This window comes from Acinonyx jubatus, chromosome C1, assembly GCF_027475565.1.
Source record: "Acinonyx jubatus isolate Ajub_Pintada_27869175 chromosome C1, VMU_Ajub_asm_v1.0, whole genome shotgun sequence".
Lineage (NCBI taxonomy): Eukaryota > Metazoa > Chordata > Mammalia > Carnivora > Felidae > Acinonyx > Acinonyx jubatus.
Genome location: NC_069381.1, coordinates 17,433,361 through 17,453,043, shown reverse-complemented (window position 1 = coordinate 17,453,043; position 19,683 = coordinate 17,433,361). Strand labels below are relative to the sequence as shown.

At 48.0% G+C, this 19,683-nt stretch overlaps 1 protein-coding gene and 1 pseudogene across 1 annotated transcript; both read right to left on the bottom strand.

Moving 5' to 3' along the window:
* On the bottom strand, positions 1-16,699 carry ELOA (elongin A). Its single transcript, XM_027060105.2, has 11 exons — positions 16,299-16,699; positions 11,475-11,531; positions 10,527-10,633; positions 8,174-9,359; positions 7,676-7,790; positions 6,765-6,920; positions 6,575-6,672; positions 5,219-5,399; positions 4,771-4,882; positions 3,885-4,060; positions 1-2,619 (listed from the first exon to the last, which is right to left on the bottom strand). The coding sequence occupies exons 1-11, from the start codon at positions 16,449-16,451 to the stop codon at positions 2,558-2,560; spliced, it is 2,403 nt and encodes an 800-aa protein (XP_026915906.1). The 5' UTR covers positions 16,452-16,699; the 3' UTR covers positions 1-2,557.
* Positions 11,045-11,159, bottom strand: LOC113599721 (uncharacterized; annotated as a pseudogene).
* Positions 16,700-19,683: the final 2,984 nt, after the last annotated feature.

Genomic DNA, 19,683 nt, shown 5'->3' with positions numbered 1-19,683 from the left:
TGGAGTTTTGTTTTGTTTTTTATTTAGACATGGAATTGTCCTTCCTTTTCATATAACTTATCTAATTAAAATATTCATCTTGGTAGTTACCACAAAAAAGTAACATAGAAAATTGTATTTACATTTTGGGACCAAAATACAAAGGAAGAGCAGGCAGATACCTTGCTCTGTTCCCTCCCACTTCCCGGAAAGAGAAAGCCCGAAGAAACTGCTCATTACACCAAGGATCACAAAGGGCTCATTTGTAATTTGGTGATTTGATTTGTATGTAGTGTAGCACAGGAGAAACAAAATTGCACACGTTTTCACAAATGAGACCAAAGGTTCGACATCATCCTGTTTTGTGTCTGCTCTGCAGCCATTTCAATAACCCAGGTGAGAAGGTTGTTCAGAAATTCGGCTTTTTCTCTTCCCTCCTTACGCTTCTCACCAAGTCACATCCCTGATGCAGACACTCTTGGAGGAGGAGGAGGGAAAGATCTGGCTCTACGCAAACAGGGCCGATCAGAAGTCTTTATGTGCTAAAAATGGGTAGTGACGTCGGCGTGAACAAACAGATGTCCTTTCCTTCCTCCCTGCCTAAAGACTCCTAACAGAGGAAATTAAATCACACACAACCGAATCTGCAGTGTGAAATACCGGTTTCAATGACAAAGACTTGAACACGCGGCTAAGAGACAAATTCAAGCTGGTGGACACCTATGGGAAGCTACTCCAGGCCAACAGATGTCTGGCACCTGACCCAGATGTTCACTTGGCATTCGGTAAGAGGCTTCCTAATGCCAGATTTGGGGAGCAGGCCCAGGCTGGGGGTGGAATGCCATACAAGCGATCAAGAGAAATCATGTTTCCCCCAATTCAAAAACACAGCAAATTAAAACAGGGCAACCCTTGTGTCCTGTTGCAACAGGCACCCTGCACAGCAACGCACACTGAACAATGCAGCTTCTGCTGCACAGATTCTCTGCCGGCTCCGGAATCTTCAAGGTTAGCCTGAGGTCTCCGGGATGGTTAAAAGCAGTGGACCCCATATTCTGGGCTCTGAGGGGGCTTGTCAAGAGGGAGCCTGCCAAGCTCCCGACGCTGTCCTACTAACCACGCCCTCAGTCTACCCCTTGGGTGTCTGGAGGGCAGGCACCTCAAACTTACAGCATCTGCTTCTCCTGGGTCACAACCAAGCGGGTTCCTACTAGACCAGCGCTCTCCAGCAGCCAGGAAGAGCGCTGACACTGGCCTCCTAAGTGATATCATTCCTCTGTCAGCTTGCAAGTGAGATCCTCCCTTCTCAGACCTGATGGGTGTCCCCCGCGTTCTCCCCCATCCTGACACTAACAGCTCAGACACTTTGCCTAAGTGGGCCGTTCCCTCCAAATTCTGGCTTAAACACCCTAGAAGCAGAGAGTGCTTCAGCTGCAGAGTTCTCTGCAAAACAGCAAATTCCTGTGCTCTCCCAATCACATGATCTTACCTTTTAAAAGAAAGGCAAAAACAAAACCCATTTCCAACCCAGCGTTACAACCTTTAAAACCACTCACTTCTGTTAGCAGTTCACAGGGAACACGAGATTAAAGTGCTGGCTTTTCAACCTCTGAAGTTGTGGCGGGCGGGGGCGAGGGGGGGCACAAAAAGCCCTGCCGTGTGTTCGTGTCTCCCCCATGCAAGCGGGCAGGAGGGAAGATAGGGGAGGGAAAAAAGCCCTAAAGTTTTGACTCAGAAATTGTAAAAATGTTGGGGTTCTGTGCAAATTGATCCCCCAAGTTTGTGTCCTCTAGTGAGCCTCAAAAAAGTGGGAGCTGGCAAAAAGGCTGGGGAAAAGACTCGAGACCTTTACAAATAACCTCCTTTAATAAATACTATTTAATGAGGAAGAAAGAGATGCACCTGCATAGGAACTCAAGCAACACTGAGAAGGGCCTCCGAGGCGCAGCGAGAACACTCCACGTCGAGGCGGCCCTCTAGGGCGGGCAGCCCAGGACCCGTTCCTCACCCTCCGTGCAGCAGGCAGCACACAGGCTCTGAGGATGCCCAGCCCTCCCTCTGGACCAGGGTCCACTCAGGAGAGCTGAACTGGGACAGGGGAATGGCTTTCACTAGGTTTTTATCTAACTGTAATAAAGAACCCTGAAAATAAAAGGCTAAGTGTTTGATAGAGGACCTAAAAAAAAAAAAAAAAAAAAAAAAAAAAGGAAAGGAAAAAAAGAAAAAAAAATACTGGGGGTAATATAAATACAATCTGGGGGCAATATTTATTAATTAAAACTATGTCTTATGGTTTACAAAGAAGCTAATTAACAACAAAAGTATAATTGACCTTAAAATCCTCAGTAAGACTGAGGCTTCACATCTTCTCCAGAATTCTGAAGTGTTCTCCAGGCAGGGAGGCAGTGGCTGCGGCACACAGGTTCACAGGTGCCCACACCTGCAGACCGTGCAGGATTCGGAGACCAAAAGGTTCCTCGGAGCAGAGGATTCTGGTCTCCTCTGGAAGTTCCATTCCCTAACCCCCATTGTCCTTGTACTCCTCCCCCAGATTTCATCTCCAAGGTGAGTCCTCAGTTTATCGTCGGGAAAACCTGTTCTTGAAAGCTTTAATCGTCTTGGCCATCATTGGGGCGATTTCTGTGGGAAGAGAAATAAGGCGGTGGTTTCAGATTGTGGCAGTTTAGACACACACTGTGAGTGGTTCACAATCAAGGCCAAGCCTTGCTGCTCTTGGCTCTGCACTACCAGAGGAATGGGTACAGCGTTAACCATTTCTGATTTCTAGCACCACAACAGCTCCACTTCCTGAGCACCTGCCGGGCCCTTGCCGATCCCCGGCTCTAATTCCAACCACGTCCCCAACCTCCCAAGAGACTGGCCGACCTGCCCCTGGTTGTGCAGTAAGCGGAAGGACTGGAATTTAATACCTAAAGGCCAGCCTGGGCCATAATTTTACTCTGTTCCACCACCCCCCGCCGCCAGTATCCAAACCAGCAAAAAGCAGCCCCTCTCACTCCCATCTGTCCAGTGCAGCAACAGGTCTAAGATGTGCTCAGTGCAGACATCACCTGTGGATGGCTGGCCTGCCCTCTTGGATGCTTAACCTGAGCACAGAAGCTTCTGCCAACACTTCTACCTGCCCGTGGGTCTTGAAGTGAATCCAGAAGCATGCTTTTTTAAATGTTTATTTTTGAGAGAGACAAAGAAAGAGAATAGGACAGGGACAGAGAGAGGGAGACAGAAGATTGAAGTGGGCTGTGCATTTTAAACGCTTATTTTTTAAATTTATTTTTGAGAGAGAGAAAGCGTGAGCAGGACAGTTGTAGAGAGAGAGGGCGACAGAGGATCTGAAGCGGGCTCCGAGCTGACAGCGACGAGCCCAATGTGGGGCTTGAACTCACGAACCATGAGATCGTGACCTGAGCTTCTGAAGTCAGATGCTCAACCAGCTGAGCCACCCAGGTGCCCCTTACAGAAGCCTGGTTTTAACAGGCAGACACCCCCTTAGAATACTGGGGACAGTCTATGGTAAAACTTAATAAAATATAAAATACGCACAACTAGATATGAAAACACAAAACTCAGAAGCTGGAATGATAGGTCGTAAACCCTCAATAAGATGGACTACAAGCAATTAATAACCGTCACAAACCCCTGGAGAAACAGGTTTACACGTAGGTAAACGAAGCGGCGTGCCAAAATGAGTATTCACCGCAATCATTATTTGCAAGAGGACTCGTGCACTGCAACCAAAGCAGGGGAAGGAGGCACCCACATCGAGCCCAGCCATGCGCAGAGCACGTATGCCTCGTCTGGCACGCACGGCGTAATACGACGATAAAGATGCTACAGAGCTCAAATACCGTTTTGAAATATCTGGGCGTGAACCCCAAGTCACTTACTCTTCACAGTCGGTTTCCTAGGATCATAGGAAACAGTGCTGAGCACGGGAGCCAAGTGGGCACCGCTGGTGCTCGGACCATCATAGGTGGGCTCCTCGGGGCTGGCGCTGAAGCTGTTGCTGCCACTGCCGGAGGGAGTGTGGCTGTTTCCTGTGGGGTATGGGGCCGGCTTAATCCTGCAACACAGAGCAAGCTAGTTAGTCCTGAGTGTGACGGATCTGCCCTCAGCACCGACAGCCTGAAGCTGGCCTCTCTGAGGAAAACCCAGTTTTGTGGCTCTGACCAGTGGACGCGAGCACCCGAGATCCTGGTGATGACACAGAGACGACAGAGTTTAGCCCTTCAGAATGAATGATCATCTCAACTCAATTTTCACCCTTTAGGTGTGAATCCGTATTTTTCAAATGCTAATGTGACTTAGATTATATAGTCATCACAGCAGCATGGTTTATTTATTTATTTTTTTTAGTTTTTAAAAAAGTAATCTCTACCCTCAACATGGGGCTCAAACAACCCCAAGGTCAAGAGTTGCATGCCCCACTGACTGACCCAGCGAGGCGTCCCAGCCGCCGTTGGTTTAAATGGGGAAAGGGGAAAGCATGAGGGAGTATCTCCCAGAAGCCAGGTCCTGTTCTCCATTGACTCTTGACCCCCTGAGAGGCAGGAATAATTGTCCACTTACGCTGCAGTCACGGAAGTGGTGGCTTGGGGAGGGCACGTGCTGAGCTGGTCAAGGTCGGCCTCCAGAACCCTTGACCTGCACTGCCATGCTCTCACCCCAAAAGTGAACTGCTTCCTGCCCCTGGGCTGCCTCGGAGGGTTGGGTAACAAGCTCCCGGGGTTCTTTTCCGGGGGCGCAAGGAGACCCTGGAGGTGCAGAGCTCACCTAATTTTCTCAGGCACAGCTGCTCCTCCAGTTCCAAACTTCTCCTGTCTCCGCCGAACATCACGAGGGGGCTTGGCCACAGAGTTGACAAAGGCCATCTTTGCCTGCCGGCCTGTAGAGAAATAGGGAGATCGATACCTGCCTTTTTGAGCAGAGACGCTACTGTTCTTTTAATAATGTACACTGGTAAGAGACAAAACCTTCCCAGGTGCTCCCAAAGCTAGGAGATTATCAACGTTGAAAACCCCTGTAGGCAGTAAGTGTACTGACCGAAGACACACTCCATCCCTGCGCCCCTTCTGCAAAAGCAGGCCAGATACAGGAGCCAGAGGCTACATGAGCCCAGCCCACCAAGGCCCTGCTGTCGATCAGAGGACAGGGCTCACTGTTTCGCCAGATCACCTCATCCTGCTCAGCTCCCCACTGCCACCCCCTCGCCCCCCTTTACCTTTGGGCTTATTGGCATGTGCAGATCTGATATTCTTTGTCAGTACTCGTAGCCGCTGCTCCCGGGCATCCTGAAGCCGCAGGTACATCTCCCGCCACGACTCATACTCTTCCGGCCTTTCTTCCTTAAAGTCTCGGTGACAATGAACTTTCCATAATTGATCTGTTTCCTCAATTAATACCTAAAATCAGAACCAGGGCATCATTTATATGTAAGCACTCTGACAGATTTCTTTTCCATCCTCCATCACCTCAGGCTGACCACTTTCCTCCTAATGATTTTTCTTGGTCCTTGTAGTAGTAGTATATTAAAATACCACAATTCTAGAAAAAAAAAATCACTATATTAAAAACACGTTAAGGGGGCATCTGGGTTAACCCAGGTTGGTTAAGTGTCTGTGCTGACAGCACAGAGCCTGCCTAGGATTCTCTCCCCCCTTCTCTCTGCCCAACCCCCCCCCCCCACCTCAAATAAACTTAAAAATGTTAAGTGCAAGGCACTGTACTAGCTGCTTTTGGGGGGTTGTGGGACTAGGAGAGAAGACAACACAGGAACTAGCTTAAGATCAGTCTTTCTCTGGGGCTCCTGGGTGGCTCAGTCGCTTAAGCATCTGACTCTTGATTTTGGCTCAGGTCAGAAGCTCATGGTTTGTGGGTTTGAGCCCCATGTTGGGCTCTGCGCTGACAGTGTGGAGCCAGCCTGGAACTCTCTTTCCCCCTCTGCCCCTCCCCATCTCGTGCTCAAGCTCATGCTCATGCTCTCTCTCTCAAAATAACTAAATGAACTTTAAAAAGGAAAAAAAAGATTAGGCTTTTCCTTTAAGGAAACCAGTGACAGGTAGACCTGGCCTGAAGTCACATCCAGGCACTTCCCCGGCACTCCCTGCAACTGTCACCCGCAAGGGTTCAGAATTAGAGACAGCCAGCTAATGTGATCGAGTGACCTTTATGTCCCGGCGTTACAGAAAAGATATTTGGACAGACCTGGATGCCTCTGGGACACACCCAGCCAACCTGTGCTCTTCTATATTCACCAGATACCCGAGTGTCGAAAACAAAGCTCTGTCCCTGCCCTGGATCCCAGAGGCCGAGCTGCCAGAATTCTCCCTTGACCTGTGACCAGGCGAGCTAAGGAGAAGGGTGGGTAACATTTTCCCGGTCCTTTTGAAGCTCACTTTGAAGCCAGAGCAGGTGCTAAAAACACGCACGTTTACAGGCCCACGGGCAAACCAACAGGCCCACAACAGTGAACCGACGCGTGCCACCGCCCTTCACCCACTACGGATTCAGAGACAAAGCTACTTCTGGAGACGCGAGCCCGACGAGGGCCCTCTCTGCACCCAAACAGGATACTCACGTGATTGCATTCCTCTATGCGGTACAGTTGATCAGGCGTACACCTCTCCAAAACGGGTTCGAGGACAGAATACGGGACGCCTCCCACTTCAAAGATTGCTGCAGAGAATCAAAGGTGGAAGTGTCGAATATTGGCCGGCCCCGCCAAGGCCACAACGGGGTTAAGAGCAAGAGAAAAGCGTGGGACTTACAATCGATGTTGTTTTTAAGAACCCGGATGCACTGCTGGTGCAAGGTCATCATTTTGGGGAGATAGGCACACTTGGAGCCAGAATACACCTGCATCTTGGAATTCATTCTCCGTCCGGTGAATCCAGCTTCTTCCTCTTCCTGGGGTGAAGACAGGGCTGCAGGGCAAGGACAACAGGACCGTGCGTCACACAGGGCACTAAGCTGTGCAGGGAAAGCTCTCCTCCTCTCCCCCCTCCTCAGCCTCCCACTGCCCTTTCCCAAAGGCCACCAGGGCTACCGGTTTCTTGTGTGTATTCTTCTAGCGAGTCTATGCAAAAATAAGTAAATATGTATTTCATTCCTTTTTCACCGATTAAAAAACCTCCACTATCAACTTTTTTCATTTGCCACATTTTAGAAATCATCCTATGTCAGACACAGACCTTCCCACATTTTTTACAGCTGTACAGGAGGCCACTGTGTGCGTGACCACGGTTCATGTGATTTGTCTCTTGCTGAGGGACCCTTATGTGGCTTCTAATTCTTCTGCTATTAAAACTAGACCTTTTTTTTTTTTTTTTAAAGATAAAAAGCTCATGTACAACATATGAAAGGTAGCTAGTAACCGCAGCAAAGATTTACTGAACATTCACCCTGTGGAAAAACCCAGAGTTAAGAGCTTTACCAGCATTATCATTTTTAATCCACTTAGTAAGTCAGACACCATTATCAGGTCCACTTATGGAGCATGAGACTGAAGTCCGAGGAAATGATTACCCAAGTTCATAGAACGTGAAGCCAGAGCTGGGATTCACACCCAAGCCGTCAAACTCCAGAGCCCAGGACACTAGAAAGCTCACCCAAATCTTATGACATCGTGAACAAATTTTTAAAATCTTTGTTCCATTCAGAAAAGAATGCAGAAAATTACCTTTTCGCTTTGGTGGGAAGGAGGACATCAATTCCAGGGTAGGAAGCGGCCGGTAATTGGCCTGGATCACGGGTAACGGGAGGTCTGGCAACACGGGCAATGCATCAGCGGGGACCTGCGGTGAGAACACCAGTAACTGGACAGCCCGCTGGGCAAGCACAGCTCCCCGCCCTCGGCCGACTGCCAGCCGCGGTGACCAGGCAGGCGACTTCACGAGCAGACCCAGGCTGGAGGAGGGCCGTCGGTCAGGTCTGACACCACCGAGGGCAGGAGATACACCGGGATGGGCCCAGCACAGCGGGACACCTCCGAAAACACTCGTCTTGGGTACTAGCTACACCCTGGCAGCACCTCCAAAGGCCTGGAGGCGATTACTTCAAACTGAAACGGCAGGCCACGAAAAAGCCAGCCAAGCATGACAGCGGCAAGACAAGTCCTGGGAGCTGTGCGGGGCCAGATGCTCTGACTGGGAAGCCACCAAGGGGCTGAAGGGCTTACCTTTTTCAGCTTGGCTGAATCGGCTCCAACTGGCTGAAGCCTCTCGGACTTGTTTTCATTTACCTTAGGTAATTTCTGAACGGAGTCCAAGTTTTTATTAGTGCTTTTCGAATCAGTTTTTTTAAGTCCTTTTTCTCCAAGAGTCGTGGCTGAGGCTTTCACAATCTTTTTCTTTTTCTTCCGGGGCTGGTCGTAGCTGAGGTAGGACTCAAAAGACATAGTGGGCTGCTCAAATTCATCATCCATATCTGCCTCCTCAACCTTAGGGAGGGAGCCCACTGACTTTCTATCTGAATGAGAACTTTTTACCTTCCCTTCTGAAGTTTTTAGGTTGTTGGAACCCCTCTCTTTCACCTTGGGCAGTGGGTCTCCTGCCCCCTTTCCTACATCTAAGCTGTCTAGACTCTGCTTATTTTTGTCTGATTTGGTTTTCTCTGGGTCTCTGTGCTTTGGCTTGTTTTTAAGGTGGTTGTCTGAAGCAACTTCCAAGGGGGGTAAAAACTTCTTCTTGGTGCTGCCCTCTTTCTCCTTCTCTTTCTTGACACTAGAGGGTGGTTTCTCCTTCGTGCTATCCCCTGAGAGCGGCCTTCGGTTTTCCTCTTTGGAGACAGACTTGTGTGATTTCTCTCTGCTTAAAGACGCCTTCCCGTCTCCCCTGGCATCCACTGGACGTTTTTCCTTGTAAGAAGATCTGTGCTCCTTGTTCTGACTCACAACCCCTTTCCCCTGGGGATCCCCCAGGTGTCGGTCCTGACTGACCCCCAGTCTGTCCTGAAAGGCATTACTGTGGCCTTTCCCAGGCTTCTGATGTGGGACAAAGGGCTCATGATCTTCCTCCGGGGATCTGTAATGGTCTGTGGACATTTGATGGGGACTGGCAGATGACGGAGGGGACTGAACATGGCCGTAATCAGAAGATTCGTGGTCTGAAGAGTAAACCGGGGAAACTCTATGGCACCTCTTTCTCTCATCTCTCCTCTCTTGAACGTGAGACACTTTGTGAGTTCGCTCAGGTTCCGAGAGTTTCCTGTGTTTTTTCTGCCTGTGGTCAGGACTATAGGATTGGCTACTGGAGGCTTTCCAGTTTTCCTGGTAGTCCCCCTCTATCTCCTCCTTCTGAACAGCATCCCTGGGGCGCTTCCGGGAATTGCTCTTGTCAAAGTCCTGTTCATCAGGCTCGGAGTTTCTAGAATAAAAGAAAAAGCAGATAAAGCAGATATACATCTCAGTGTAATCTTTGTTCAGAGGACAAAGTCATAGAACCTGAACTCACAAAAATAGATGGAAACCGATGCAGAGTTAGACACAAGGTCTTGGGAGGAGGGTGAATGGATTCTGCTCTATGATACTCCACTGTTGTGAGACTGGGAAAACTCAAATATTCAACAGATGGAAAACGATATGTTTAAGTACAGGATACAAAGATCAAATATCTTGGGGACATGAAAAATGCTTTGAAGTTTTTCAAAACAGGGATAATTTAACTTGTTATGTTAAAAAGGGGGCTGGGGCGTCTGGGTAGCTCCACAGGTTAAGGGTCTGACTCTTGATTTTGGCTCAGATCATGATCTTGTGGTTCATGGAATCGAGCCCCACATCGGGCTCTGGGCTGACAGTACAGAGCCTGCTTGGGACTCTCTCTCTCTGCCCCTCCCCTGCTCACCTGTGCAGAAGTACGCAAAATAAATAAACCAACCTTTAAAAAAAAAAAAAAAAGATGGGGGTAGGTGCTATTGCAACACCTGGCTGGTTGGAGGATGCCACTCTTGATCTCAGGGTTTGTGAGTTCAGGCCCCATGACAGGTAGAGATAAGTAGAGATTACTTAAAAATGAAATCTTAAAAAAAATGGAGGGGAGCAGGCCATTATTTATATAGTTTGTTCCCAACTGTATACAAACATTTTTTAAAAAGAGGGGAGAGGAATGTCTGGCTCTTAATTTCAACTCAGGTCATGATCTCACAGTTCTGAGATCAAGCCCTGTGTTGGGCTCTTCAATGAGTGTGAAGTGAAGCCTGCTTGAGATTCTCTCCCTCCCTCTCACTCTGCCCCTCTCCCCTGTGTGCATCACACACTCTCTAAAAATAAAAAAGTAGAAAGAAACATATCAAAATACTAATAATGCTTATGTTCGGATGGTAGAATTACAAAAAATTTTCATTCTTATTTCCATTTTTTAATATTTTCTAAAATCCTATAATGATCATGAATTATTTTTATAATCAAGGCCAAATAAATGTTTTAAATAAGAAGGCAGAGAAGGAATAATAAAACGTATCCTGTCTGTAAACATTCTAGGTACCATATTGAAGCATGAGGTTGAGCAAACCTACAGAGTAATCAACGTTCTTACCGCTCCACAGGAACCAGCTTCTTCCACTGGGCCACTAGGTCCCTGGCAAAGCTTCCGACATGCTCATGTTTTCGTAAGCTATTTACTGTTTTCCCAACCCCGGTCTCCTACAAATTTGACAGAAGAACTGTTAGAGTGTCGTGGAACTAGGCTCACAACTTTCTGAAGAAATAAGGCCTCTTGCTTTGAGAAACTCCTTCCTTAAACATATGTTGCAAGTCTCAACACAAAATTACTTTGTGTCTATGCCTCAAACCTCTAATGACACACAGTAGCAAAGCACAGGACTCCAAAGAGAAAAAACAATATATTAAAATACTTCCAGAACTTTAACAATAAATAACAAGAGTGATTATGGCAGGTGGCAGGCATTGAGCTAAGAGCTTCGCATACAATGTCTCAATGAGTCCTTAAAACAACTCTGTGAGGCAGGAATCTGTCCAGTTATTAGCCAGAAGTCCTAGAACGTGGATCTGAATCCAAGACTAATTGATGCCAAAGTCAAAGTTCTTTTAATTTTTTTTTTAAATTCTAAGATAAAATTCACCACTTTATTATTATTTTTTTCAATTAGCAATAATCGTACCTTGGGTAAACCTCATTGGCCATGATAATGCCACACTGCGCAAAGCTCATTTTAACCATTTTAAAGTGTATGGTCTGTTGGTTTCCAGAACACTCACAATACTGCACAACCATCACCACTGATTCCAGAACATTTCTGTAAACCTACAGAGAAACCCCATTCCTCCCAACTTCCTCCACCTCCCTACTTTTGGGCCTATGGATCTGCCTGTTCTGGACATTTCACATAAATAGAACCATACATTATGTGGCCTTGTGTCTGGCTTCTTTCACTTTCAAAGCCCATGCTTTTAACCTTACTGTACAATCCCTCCCAGTGGGAAGGGGACGGAATATAGTTATATAATATCTAACAGTTCTTACCGCAAGAATGTCTACTGTAATAGGCAAGGTGGAGAGTTTCTTCAAATATTTCAAGAGCTGTAGAGAGAATAAATAAACATTAATTTCTATAAAATCAGAATCACTCACTGGAAGATAATATCTGACAGTTAAGTGCTTATTGAGTTCTAAGTGTACAGTAATAAGTATGGTTATTATCTCTATTTTACAAGTGTGAAAACAGGCTCAGGAAAGTGAAGTTACTTGCCCCAGGATGCAACAAGGGCCAGATACATGCAGGTCTGTGGCTTTAGATTGCCTGCTTTCAATTACTGTGCAACACCAAGGTGAGAGGAGACTTAAAGAGAACCAGACCTACCAACTCTAACAAAAATCAACAACTATCACTGCCCCAGTTTTGAGAGAGAATTTCTGAGAAAGGTACCAATTTAGGGAAATTACCCATGAACCCAGCTCAAAGGAAAGTAAGGAGGAGAAGAGGTTTCTCCAGGAAAAGGGTATCATGTTTCCAGGAAGAGTCACAGTTTAACAGAATTGTTTTTTTGATACAAGTGGGAATTTCAAGACCTGCCTCAAGTTGCCAGAATCAGAGCTTTGCTGGTGCAAATGGTGAACACAAAATGTCTGGGTAGATTAGAAAACTGATCTGGGTTTGGCCACATTTCCTTTCTGTAGTCCTAAAACTAGGTCAAAATCAGGATAGCAGAGCTGTTGAGACAGAGTTCCGGAGTTGGGGACACGCTTCAGTTTGGCCCTGTCATCGCCCTGCTGGGCTATCTTGTGCAAGTCATTAACCTTCTTGAACCTCAGTTACTTCATCTGCAAAAAAGGAACTGATCCTGTCTCTTTACAACGTTACAAGCTGTGAGGATTCTCAGAGACAAACCATGTGCAGTCCTGGGCCACAGTGCCTGGAATAGTAACAGTGACTGCCCCTTACATTTCAGCATCAGATAACAAGATCTGCCCCCTTTCCACCATAAGAGCTCCATAAATGTTTTGTTTTTTTTTTTAATGCTTATCATTAATCATTTCATTCATCAACTGACAGCTCTTTCAATGTCTCCCCTTGATCATCAACCAGAGAGTCCCCAGCTAATTCCTACTTACTCCATTTGTACCCTAAGTTATGATTGGCTATACCTCTTTCTAGGACACGTGTATATGGATATAAAACACACTTAGCCTTCAAGGGGTGCTGCAATGTACAAAAAATAGTGACTACCTTCACATTTCAGCATCAGGTAAGATCTGCCCTTTTCCATGTGTAAACCAGTCTGTAATTGGTATGCCATATTGCTATTAGGTGTAGGAGAAAGTATGTTCTTCCGGTCATTCTACTTCAATAATTACTCAACTCAGTCTCTAGGCAGAGCAACTGGGTCACCAGTGATAATCTTGTTTGGCTGGGAATAAATGAGAAGCCAAGGGATGTATCTAGGGAGTTTCACCTTCATAGCTGAATGAAAATTATTCTCCACTTCAAATTTGATTACCACCATCATCCATCCAACTCAGGATAAAGTTTATGTGCGTTTCTGGTCACCCAAGCTATGGGTGCAAAGATTAATGCTAATTCCATTTCTTAAAGGGAAATTCAGGGTCATCGTAGAGGTTAAAAATGGGTTGTCTCCCCTAATGCCATTCCCTGGAAGATATTTATAGACCATCTATTGTGTGTCCACTACTATGCTAGTAAGTTCTTACATGTGTTACTGCATTTCATCTTGGTTAACCAACTCTATGAAGTGGATACTTTTCTCCCCATTTTAGATACTGAAGCAGTCCAGTAAGATTAGTCCCTTGCCTAATGAGCTAGTAAGTCAAGTGTGTCTACAAAAGCATGAACTACAAAGACAGGAGAAACATCCAACACAATGACACTGTCCTTAGAAAATAAGAAAATAGAACAGGAGCTTATGTGCCTGGAAACAAAGCTGAAGAGTTTGTCCTCAGTATTACCTTGTCAGACAGTTTAAAGTTCACAGAGTAAAGGAGGTCACCACAGGGAGTCCCAGGACCTCTACAAAGCCAACATATACAGATGGGGCCAGAAGTCACTGAGGGAGTGTTCATCTCAAAGCCTAACACTAATTGTGAAGTGTAAATGCTGCCTTTCTGCTTTGCTTTGGGTTAGCAGGGGTGACTTGAAAGCAGACAAAACTAAAACCCTGGGATTTTCAAAGCGACTGCGTGCACCGTTAGAGAAAAAGGGCTCCAGAGCCCTTCTATTTTCAATGAGGTTCAAGAAAGAACAAAGCAGTACCAAGGTAAAAGCACTTTGGGCATCCTCAGGTAGGTGGAAACTTGCTGTTATCAAACCAAGGGACCAACTGCAGAGTTTGCAAGAACTGATAATAGCTCATTGAGAAACGCCAAACATTTGCACAGTACACGCTTAGGAATCTCAGCTGTCCTTTGCACACCCCCTTCAACCCAAAGAGCAAAAAGATGTTCCTGATGTTGACCCTTTGTTCTCCACTTGCTATCTGTGTTCTCCGCAGTTTTCACATTCAAAATGTAACACAGGACAGGTAACTTTACCACCCCTGAAAACTTGTTTCCAATTAAATGGTAGGAGCCAAGCGACCCTGACCTGATACCTTTTCCTCAAGTAAGCCCACATCGCTGATAGACTTAAAGCAGAAAACAAAGTTACAGTTAAGCACCTACGTTTAATAGGAGTAAATCCATGAACACAGGCCTGGAATCAACCCTTTGGCTAATAATGGTTTGAAAATGCGAGTTAGCTGCAAAGTCGATACTGCTATATAATCATCTTGCAATTTCAAGAACAACCTGTGGGAGCTTGTTGGGTTAACAGAAGGCTGAGAAGGCCAGTTTTCCCCTCTGCAGTTAGCTCATTTCTGAATGCCAACTATTGTGTCCTTTGCAAAAGGATCTCCCAACATTTTCTCATCTTCATAATGCAAAACCAGGAGCTCTGGATGATCTGCGATCTGGGAAGTGAAAGCCCAAACACTCACGATAATCACTAATAATTCAAGTAGGATGAGACACCAACAAACCTTTTCCTAATTTGAAATTTCATGCACACCGACTACTAGAAGAGCTACTTCAAAATTTAAATTCCAGTGGAAAAGGACTATGGATACTACCTGGCACTTTTTTTTTTTTTTTTTTAAACCTTATAGTAATAAAGACCAAACTGGCAGGGAGGGAGTAGAACATAATACTGCTTTAAGGTTTTAAACATCAGTCACAAACCTACAGTGTTCAGGAAAACCAGCTAGTGCTCGGAAATAACGACCACTTATTAGATGTCCACAAAGGGTTATTGTAAAAAGAAACTTGTAAATACGTCTGGCCACTAGGAACTGAAGCTGCAACAGAATATATACCATAAACTGAAAGCATTTACGTTTTCACAGATTCAAAACTAAGATGGCTTCCTGAGCCATACCTCTTTGAGCCAGGTATGCATAAGAAGTTAAAGAGTGGCCTGATGGTGAGCTACAGCATACAGCTTTCAGAAGTGTTGAAAAAAAGCCACCTCGGCCAGGCGCCAGGCTCGAAAGAAGGCGAAGAGAAAGGAGTCCTTCAAAAACAATCTGTAGAGTGGTGACTAAGATCTACCGAGCACTTCCTATAAGACTGGCCTTCCCCCCCTGAGTGGAGTCCTAGGAAGCAGGTGAGCAAACAGACTCAGCAAAGAAGTCCCCAGTGTCCATGGCTTGGGAAATGGATTAGAACCCGCACGTTACGGCCACTTCATCTCCACTCCTTTCCTCCATTACTCGGTCTTCAAAAGGCACTCTGGGGCTCAGAGATCCAACTCAGGACCTGCACACTCCAGCCAGAGTGCTCAGGGGGAACGTCTGACACCTAAGTGTTTTCATCAGTGTAGTTCAGTTTTCAAAAAATTCTAACATCCAGACACTGTCCCAGACTCTGAGAAGAGGGATAAAATCGAGAGAGTGGGAGGAATGCATTTAACTTAAGAAAACTGTCTAAAAAACAAAACAAACCCCTGAAAACTCGCTGAGTGCAATTAAAAATGGTTGCCCATCGTGCACAGCAACGAGGAAAGGTGGCTCTTACCTTTCCATCAAGGCCAGAAGGAAACGAGCTGCTAACTCCTAACCTTTTTTTTTTTTTTTTTTTTTTTGGTTTGTTCCAATTGCAACCAAGTTCTTAGGCGTACCTGCAGCTAGGGGACGCGAGGTTTATTTTGTTTTGTTCTGAAAGGATTTACTGAGAAAGCGAAAAGGTCCGCGTTCTCGCATCAAGCCGGAGAGCCGTACGAACGTCTGTGAGAGACGCAGGACCCCACACCGAGCCCAGACGCCACGGGAGCCCAGGCAGAACCGGCTCCTTCTCCCTCCGGACAAACGTCCGAAGACACCGAGCCATCGCACACATTTCGCAGCGAGAGGGTCAGCTCCAGCGAGCTCGCCCCGCGGGGAAAGCTGGCCCGGGCCGCCTCCGGAGCGGCTCCGGGGGCCCCGGCCGGCTCGCCGCGTCCGCCAGGAGCGCGCCCCTGCCGCCCGGAGCCCGCGGGCGCCCCCGTCCCGGGCCCGGGAGGCGGGGACGCCGGGAGCTGGGGGTGGGGGGGGTGGGGAGGGGGGAGCGGGGGTGGGGTGGGGAGGGAGCCCGGGCCGGCCGAGGCCCCGCGCCCTCCGTGCGCCCCCCGCCCTCCGCGTGGGCAGCGGCCAATGGCCGCGAACTTCCCGACCCAGGCCGCAGCCCCCGGCGGGGCCTGGCCCCGGGTCCGAGCCCCCGCGGCCCCGGCCGATCGGGAAGGGGCCGCGCCCGGGCCCGCGACCGTTACCGGGCCGCGCCGCGCCCAGCGCCCGCCCCGCTCCGCGCGGCCCGCTCGCTCACCTTCTTCGGGTCCGGGTTCGCGGCCAGGCGCGCCTGCAGCTTCTCCACAACTTGGAGCGCCGACTCCGCCGCCATCGCTGTCACTGGCGCGGCCTCCTCGCCGGAACTGGGCTCGCGTCGCGTCCTCGGGCCGCAGCTCCGCCCTCCGTGCATCCCCGGCGGAGACGGAAGCGACTGGCCCCTTCCGGGCCTCGGCGGCGGCGGCGGTGGCGAGGCGGGGGGTGGGGGGGGCCGCGGGGCGCGGGGGGCCGGCCGGCTGCAGGCCCCGCCCCCAGGGCCGGGGGCCGGGTCCCCAGCTCCGGCTCGGCGGCCGCGTGCGGGCAGCTGGGCCGCGTGGGCCCAGTAACGCCGCTCGGGTCCTCGGCGCGCGGAGCCCACGGCCGACCGACCTCTCCGCCGTCCGGGCACCGCGGAACGCAGCCCCCGCGCCGACCCTGCCTTTAAGGGCCACCCTCGCCACGCCCCCGGGCCGTGAGCCACGCCCTGATTCACACCTGTCAGTGGTTCCGGGCCGGCCCACAGCGAGTGCGCCGAGCCGAAGGGCAGCCACTCCGGGGGGAGCGCGCTGGGCGCCAGTGCTCCGTCGGGCTACCTTAATTTCACCCTCAGCGCAACCCCATTTTACAGATGAGGGAACAGGCTCAGGGAAACCAAATTAACCCGCATGTGGTCACACAACAGGCAAGAGATGAAGCTGGAATGTAACCTGAATGGTTTGGGTCAACCGTGAGGGCACGTCTCTGAGTAGATCGAGGAATTGAGGGCCACAGGGAGAAAGGGATGTGTGAAGTCAAACAACTCAGCTACTAGAGGTCCTATAGGCACCACGTAAATACATCCTGAATGAATGGATGAAAGGCTGTTTCCTCTGAAGCAGTGGGGCCTGAATCAGACCCGCCCAAGACACCATCCTATAAGCACTAAATTATAATCACTAACAAAAGAACAAAGACGGGCGCCTGGGTGGCTCAGTCGGTTAAGCGTCCGACTTCAGCTTAGATCCTGATCTCGTGGCTTGTGGGCTGGAGCCCCCCGTTGGGCTCTGTGCTGACAGCTCAGAGCCTGGAGCCTGCTTCGGATTCTGTCTCCCTCTCTCTCTCTCTCCCCTTCCCCCACTCGTGCTCTCTCTGTCTCTCTCTCAAGAATAAACATTAAAATTTTTTTTAAAAAAAGAACAAGGAAACAGCTGAAAACTAAAAATATCAGCATTGATTACATCTTGTTTAATTAGATCAGATTAGTCCCTAATCCAATCTCCAATAGTAACTTGGCAATGTACTTAGTCTGACCTCTCACCCAGTGTGGGAAAGCCTGGAGATTCTTCCAGATCTCTCAGCTCTGGACAAAGGGGTAAAATTATATACATGTATATAAAAAATACATAAAAAATACATATAAAAATACAATATAAAAATATGTATATAAAAATATATATGTGTATTTTTTTTCATTCTAAATTCTGAAAATGAGCTTTCATTCACTCACTATGCTGAGAAGCCTTCCCTACTGTGTTCTCACCACTTAGCTTGGTGTCCCTCCCTCTACAACTGATCCTTTTCAGGGTGTAGATAGATTGTCAATTTATTCTTCTGTCTTGCCACTGGGATATTTATCAAGCACAGTAACCGACCTTTCCAACTTTAAATCTCTGCTGCCCAGCACAATACAGGTGATATAATCAGTACTGTATAAAAAGTCCATACAAGGGGCTCCTGGGTGGCTCAGTCGGTTGAGTGTCTGACTTCGGCTCAGGTCAGGATCTCACAGTTCGTGAGTTTGAGCCCCGCGTGGGGCTCTGTGCTGACAAGCTTGGAGCCTGGAGCCTGCTCTGTACTCTGTGTCTCCCTCTCTCTCTGCCCCTCCCCCACTCAGGCTCTGTCTCTGTCTCTCTCAAAAATAAATAAACATAAAAAGAAAAAAAAAAAGTCCATACAAGATTAATGACCACCCACTTGGTGCCCTAAGACTCAACCGTGGATTGTAACAGAAAAGGCATTAAACTGGTGAGGAGACTTGGATTCTGGTCCTGGCCCTAGAGTCTCCCTCCTCACCACAGCAAATGCTTTTACATTTTAAATTCCTTCCATTTTGAATGTAATGGTGTAATGGAAAACAGGCCGATTCTTGAAGCAGAATTGCTGACTAACCGACCTGGCATATACTCGGGGCACATGGAACATACTGCGCATGTTACCTAGGGAGATCTCAACAACCAGACAGAAAAGAAACAAGACACACCGCTAAGGATTGCTGGAGAGGGTGCATCCCACTCTCTGCCCCCTCTGTGTCTATGTCAGCCCGAGTCAGGCTTACCTGCACAGTAAAGAACTCTCACACTTGGCTAAATGAACACTTCTCTGACCAGTCAATTCTGTGTCGTTCGCATCTAAAAGACAGTTTTTAACCAGCTCTAAAAATGGGATTCTCTGTATGTTCACTAGGGATTACCATTGTAATCCTTGGTTTACAACAGGGTGTTTAACACCAGAAGGAGTTCCCTAAGGTCAGAGGCTATTTTGTCCATTTTGGATCAGCGACACCTAGCACACAGGTGACATCCCATAAAGGGTCTGTTGAAAACTGGACCACTTATTAATAAACTTCAGGCCAGCCCAGATTATCATCTGAACACTTGAGGGGGAGTTCCTAGCTGTCTTATCTCTTATCTGCGCCCCCTGTGAAAGGAATTAAAAGACCCATCTTCTTCTGGTCAGAAGGTAATTTTAAGGCTCTGCTGGGAGAGAAAGATGGGAGTCTTCTGCTAGGCACACTTTTGAGTTTTTACAACAAGTATGGTCTATTTTTATAATGAAAATAACTTCCGATTTTAAAGATTTTATTGTTTTTAAGTAACCTCTACACCCAACGTGGGGCTTGAACTTACAACCCCGCGATCCAGAGCCGCACACTCTACTGGCTGAGCCGGGCTGGTGCCCCGCTTGCAAAAATAGCTTAAAGATATTTTAATTTTGGAAAGGGGCAATCTCAGGCTGATTGGTACTCCAGTCACTTAACACACTGGAAAACAAGCAAAAGAATAAAAAACGACCAACCATCTTGTCCTCAATAGCAGAAAGGAGTCCTTGCCTTCCGTGGAATGATCAGGTGAGGTTCCACGGGCTGAACAGTGTGCTGAGAAGGAATACTGGTGGATGGAGGGCCTCCGTCTTGGACCTCTCCTGGCCTGTGCTCTGTCACTTCTCTATCTCACTAAGTAGGTGGCATCTGAGGTTGGTTGGATGGCAGGTATAAAGGACGCAGGGTTGAGACTCAGTGACCACCTGAGTCCCACCCCAGCTGTCCTGATGCTAATGGAGGCTCCTGACCCAGTTACTTACACTGGCTGAAATTGTTTCCTCCTACTTTACAGATTTCTTGCGAAGCT

What these genes read in the sequence shown, in the direction of transcription:
- ELOA (XM_027060105.2), bottom strand. Translation starts at nt 16,451, where the DNA reads ATGCACGGAGGGCGGAGCTGCGGCCCGAGGACGCGACGCGAGCCCAGT. An exon ending in CGAACCCGGACCCGAAGAAG is followed by an intron (nt 11,532 to 16,298) that starts GTGAGCGAGCGG and finishes TTCTCTCTACAG; the next exon opens with CTCTTGAAATATTTGAAGAA. An exon ending in AAGCTGGTTCCTGTGGAGCG is followed by an intron (nt 9,360 to 10,526) that starts GTAAGAACGTTG and finishes CTTTTATTCTAG; the next exon opens with AAACTCCGAGCCTGATGAAC.